Source organism: Mya arenaria, chromosome 6 (genome assembly GCF_026914265.1).
Source record: "Mya arenaria isolate MELC-2E11 chromosome 6, ASM2691426v1".
Lineage (NCBI taxonomy): Eukaryota > Metazoa > Mollusca > Bivalvia > Myida > Myidae > Mya > Mya arenaria.
The window spans coordinates 75,520,620-75,526,624 of record NC_069127.1 but is presented as its reverse complement, the minus strand read 5'-3'; the positions used below and the strand labels follow the sequence as shown (position 1 = coordinate 75,526,624).

The 6,005-nt window shown below is 38.7% G+C and overlaps 1 protein-coding gene across 1 annotated transcript; it reads left to right on the top strand.

Annotated features, from left to right (window-relative positions):
* Nucleotides 1-312: 312 nt before the first annotated feature.
* On the top strand, nt 313-1,708 carry LOC128238046 (zinc finger MYM-type protein 1-like; the record flags this gene model as incomplete). The annotated part of the gene is made up of 4 exons (XM_052953613.1): nt 313-445; nt 756-1,131; nt 1,242-1,458; nt 1,577-1,708. Coding segments are annotated over exons 1-4 (858 nt in total), but the record flags the coding sequence as incomplete, so codon positions are not given.
* Between the last annotated feature and the right edge of the window lie 4,297 nt (nt 1,709-6,005).

The window sequence follows — 6,005 nt, the reverse complement described above, 5'->3', positions numbered from 1 at the left end:
CGTCTAATTTTAGTGTCTATTGTTGAAACAATTATTCTTTGTGGTCAGAAAAACATTGCGCTAAGGGGTCATGATGAGTCATCAAGCAATTTCCAAGCGCTGTTGCATTTCCAGGCAAAACATAATAAGCCTCTCAATGATCATTTGGTAAATGGTGACCCTAGAACCCGGTATACATCGCCCAAGATTCAGAATGATCTGATAGGTATTTGTGGCCAACTTATAAGTCGCGATATCGTTGCGAGGTGTAACGACGCTGGCGTATTTGGTTTCATGGCGGATGAGGCAACGGACGCTGCCACAATGGAGCAGATGGCCCTATGTGTGCGCTTTGTAGATTCAGAGAGTGACGAGATACACGAGGAGTTCCTCGGGTTCTCCCAATGCGAGTCTACCACTGGAGAGGCATTAGCTAATGCATTCATTGAAAACATCACTAAATTAGGTATGCAAAACTATTGAAAGTATTTCATGGTTCTGTAACACATAAATTATGTAGTCGCATAAATGATCTTTATATAATCGTCGGATTTAGATTAATTATACAAGTGAAAATTCCATACAGAATAAAAATACACCCTTTAGAAAACTTTTTCCTTTTTGTGTTGTATGCAATTTTCATGTGTCGTACACTTTTTATCTTATGTAATGTCGTATTAGGGTCTTTGCTAAAAGATTAAAATAGCAGAAAAACGAATAAAACTTACCTACTGTTTAAAAAACGTTCTACAATGCTTATCATAACTCGTTTTAAGGTGTCAAAACGGATCAAATGCGTGACCAGGGGTACGACGGTGCCAGCAATATGTCGGGCATACATCGTAGAGTGCAGGCGAGGATTCGATCCCTCATACCAGAGGCGATATACACCCATTGCAAAGCGCATTGTTTGAACCTCGCCATCATCCATGCATCCAAAGAGGTTCATGCCAGAAACCTTTTGAGTACGGTGCAACAGGTGGCATTCGCCTTAAATTATTCCGCAAAACGCTTACTTCAATTCCAAGAAACGCTTGCAGGAGATGATGTCAGCAGGGAAGGCATGGCGGAGCGAACGCGACTCCGATCACTTTGTGAGACTCGCTGGTCAGCACGTGCGGACGCTTTGCACACATTCCTTGTATCATACAGGTATAAAACAATCTTGATTATACAGTCGAAAATGAAATCATTGCGTAAATATTGTTTTATTGTTATCCAAACACCATACTGGCATGGACATACTTTTTTGTATCCTGTAGGACCGTGGTAACGACACTCGACCGACTTGCCGATGAAGGGGATACGAAGGCTGCGGTACATAAATTGTCAGTTACGAATTTCGAATTTATTGTGACCCTGGTGGCGATTGAACATCTTTTGTCAGCCCTAGTTCCACTGTCTAACATGCTACAGGCGAAGGACTGTGACTTGCTTCATGCAGCTAACGACACACGGGTCGTTATGGTTCTTCTTCAGGTAAATTTTATTTTCCATTTTAAATGATAAATTTTAAATATTCAGCACACACGTGTAAGCATGTACATAATAATTCGTTATAATATCCGCAGCGCCTTACGACTCCTAATTCTTTCAGGCGGAGAGAAATGACGATGAAGTCTGGAACAGCCTGTTTCAGAAAGCGGTGGACATTGCTGGTGACGTTGAAGTCATACCCGCCGCTCCCAGACGTTATGGCGTCAACAAATTCGACCGAACGCCCCAGGCAATACGTCCGAATTTTGGAAGAGAAACATGTATTTGCCTTTCGTCGACCACTTGCTGGTAGAATTAGAAACACGCTTGATGCAGGGCCATGGTCGGTTCTGTGCCCAAAAGCTTCTTCCATTGAAGGTATCTTTTAACATACATATACATCCTTGGATTTGTTTGCTAAATCAGGTATATGATTTATTGTAAACTGATTTATTTAATGAATAAAAAACCTATGTCACAACATTTGCGTTCTTTTGTAGATTCAGAATGACGGTCTTCCCCGGGAGAGTATCAATGACGTGTACCAAGCCATCCAAGCATGCCTAGATGTGGATGAAACCATTTTTGTCCGCGAGTGTGAGCGGTGGCGTATGTGGTGGACGGACGCGACGTTGGCGGTAAACCGTCCAGCTGCCCCGGCGTCTCTAGCGGAATCAATTACGCTTGCAAGCAAAGCCCTTTACCCAAGCATACGACACTGTCTCACCCTTTTAATGGTCATGCCGGTGTCTACGGCAACAGCCGAACGGTCGTTTTCGGTAATGAGAAGGGTCAAGACATACCTAAGAAGTACGATGGGTACTGAGCGCCTGTCAGGTCTTGGTCTCATGAATGTATACAGAGACAGAGAAATCAGTGCCGAACGCGTTGTCGACAAGTTTGCTAACCAGCAAAACAGACGCCTTGCCTTTGTGTTCAAGGTTTAAATCTTAATGTCGCTTGAGAAAGACACAATAGGGAAATTTTATGAGATCAATTATGTTTAATAATATGTACTGCGTATCAGAGAAACAGTATATTTAATCTGTTTTGATTTTTTCTGAATAGTCACGAAATGCCAGTAAATCGCTTCCTCCTCCAAAAAAAAAATCCGGGGGGGGGGCATGCCCCCGGACCCCCCTATTATTGGAGTACACTTCAAAATGACTCAGTTACGCCCCTGCATAATGAAACAATAGCAAATAGAAGGTCATAAACTAAGTTCTATACTAATATTATGGGTTTCCTCTGTAGTTTTTAATGTGAAGCCGGCGCCGATGAGGCTGACACACATGGTGTTTGTCGTTTTAAAAAAGTTAGGACATGTGTGAGGATGAAATCTCGTACACAGGTATAACACTCCAGTGAACTACTTGTTGGGCTTTGATCCGTGGGCCTTCAAACCAGTAAGTCGTTGACTGCTGGGTTCGGGTAGTATTACTGTATGTAATAAATACTGCATCCTTGCGCTTCAGTGCATAAGTGTATAATTATTTCGGGAGTAATTAAAACAATAATATGAATATATATTTTATTTTGGCCGAAAAAAGGCTACATAATTATTACACACATATGATACAGAACAAAAGCAGCCAAATCACCCTTAAATCGGGGAAATATTAATTAAAGCATAATACATTTAATTACAAATAAAAGATAAAATTACAATATAATACAGTGCATGAAGGGCGGGAGGGAGGGTAAAAATAATCGACGACCGTTCCCGAGACTTAAATTCTAACAATGAATGTGAGCGCCAAATTAAGGAAATCAAGCGAAGAATTACCGAAAAGGAATTAAAGTTACTAGAGGTACAAGAGTTATCTCCCTTATGATTAAGATTTTTGAAGCAAAAATTGCAAATTCTAGATGTTGCTGTTGTGTAACATGTTGTCAATAGCAACGTTAAATATGTCCGCGCATTATTCTTTACACGGTTAAGCTCCGATCAGGGATACACATATCCCCGGGATTTCAACTCAGTTTCACGGAAAAAGTTGAATGACGAGATTCACGGAAACCTGTAAATAGTGTCTTAGATTTTCCTCAAATCCACAAAAAAATGAAAAAAAATGACTTCATAGAAATGGGAAACCTCGTATTTTTGACACGAACATTCATCAATTACACATGTCTAATGTCATTAATATATTTGCTTCATATTACAGTCCTGTCAATAACGACTTAGCGGAAATTAAACATTAAATTGGACTATAGATAAACAACAATACTCGGCAATAACCCGAGACACGAGTCACCCTACCTATGTTTTCATGGCACAAACTACTTTATTTAATCTGTCATGATACTGGTTCAATGATAACACAAGACAGAATATACGCCCCACTTGCAGTTAAAGAAGGGGCGCATCCGGCGCGAGCCCCCTCTAAAATCGTCCAAGCTTACTTATAATGTCAATATCGGGGAAAAAATACGCTTTAAATGCATAACTTTCGTCTTCAAATTGTTAAAATTTTCTTGATGAAGTAACCCCAAATCCCCATGCAAACATTTTATGCCATTTACTTTCGGTTCTAAGAGAGGGGTGCATGTCAAAAGGTTGCCCCCCCCCCCCCCCCAAGTCACGCCCCCTGTTACGTTCAGTCATGGAGCCGCTTCTGCTCCCTACGTACTTTTTTCTTAAGTAAGCTAATGATTGAAATCTCACATATTCGTCCGACAACTTCTTTAATACAATTGCTAAACATTAATAAAATAAGCATGCTATTGGTTCCTACAGTCCGAGTCACTGACCATGTACATGATATAGTTTTATTTATAAGTGCAGGTGAAGTAACTGAATACTACCCAGGTTGTCAAGGATAACGTGCAATAACTTAAATGAATACTGTTGTAATTTCATCCGCATACTAGTTATTGCATGGTTAAGCTTCCGTCTACTTGTTACCGTTCTGATATGAGAATTAATGTACTTATATTATCACTCTTAAGCATGGAACAGTATTTTCTTTTGCGTTTGTTCAAAATGCATAAGTGCAAACTCACATTGTTTCACATACTCGACCTCAGCTGGTGCCCAAATTCTTAATACTTCAGCGGGAAGATAAATTACAGATATTCTTTCACAATAAATAATTCCTGATTTTACTAAATGTCTACGTAAAAAAACAATAAAAGATATATTGCTCGTAATTTGTTTCCAGTAATGTCGGTTTGTACCATAACATTTATAGTGACAATTTACAATGTTTACGGCCACAATTGAGACCATTATCAAGGGTAATTTGGAATGGGATGTCAGATTTGATCAAATGTGTTTATCTAATTCATAAACTAAATTGTTTGATTTCTGGATTTATTTTAATTTTATCAAGGATCGATATCATGGAAACCAGCTGCCAAGCCCAATCTGATATTTTACGAGACATCTTACAGTGTTGCTGCGTTTATAGATCATTCAATTATCTTTCTCTGATGCAAACAAATTCTAATCCTACTGATATATTTTGGCAACCATGACAGTTAATTAAACTATTATTAAACAGCTAGCCTCGAAATTTGTCTTGAAATTAGCGTAAATATCTGCAAACCAGCTATGAAGGACTGTTGACAAAAGATCAGATCGGAGATTTTCATATTTGCTTTCCAAATTTAATGTCTTATGGCTTAAACCGGTACGGTTTAAGAAAAATGCATAAAACATCAATTTTTGAGAGGAAATATTTTTGTCATCAGTCTTTTATAACTGGTTTTCAGATATTCACGCAAAAAACTGCTCCTTCCAAGACAAAAAAGGTGTCAAAACGTTCAATCTGTGAGAGTGCAGTTTTAAAATCCATATTGATCGACGTTTTACGCGCCGTACTTATTGGTTGAAACGCCAAAATGCTGGCAGTTCGTATTTGTATTTGCCATACAGCGGTTCTGCAATATATCAAAATGCAAAATTCGTTTTGTTGTGTTTTTCGTCATATGACAACGGTCGTCCGTCAGTCAAGGAGCGCAAATCAACATCAATTTTGCATGATAAGTATTCATAAAACAATGGATATGAATATTGCGTGACTTTAAGGGACTCGCTCAGGTTTTTGAACCTATTCTTTTTTCAAGGTTTTATATTATAATTATTTTAGTCTTTGATACCGGAATTGCATTAAAAAAACACAATTAAAGTATAAGAAAACCCGGTTGTAGCGGGGAGCAAACCCACGAAGATACAGTCAAGAACAAATAGAAAACCGACACCCAAACCGCTCGCCCACAAGGACCCTTACAAAAAGGGAGGGATAATTTTATCTTTAGACTTTTGTTGAATCACGTTACTAACGCTATTCAAAATCACGGACTTCACAGACAATATTTGAGCATAAATCAACATTTTGTTGGGTTCCAGCCGTCCGTATCTTTAAATCTGGTCAATCATATTGTCATGTTTTGTCATCAATTGTCTAGTAGTACAGATTATTGTTCTTATATTAACAATTTATCCTAAAAAAACACAAAGCAGAGTATTATATTACGAAGCGCTTCTCTTATGTTATTAATAATTTTGAAATGGGGACATTAAGGTCACTCTGCCTCACTCAACC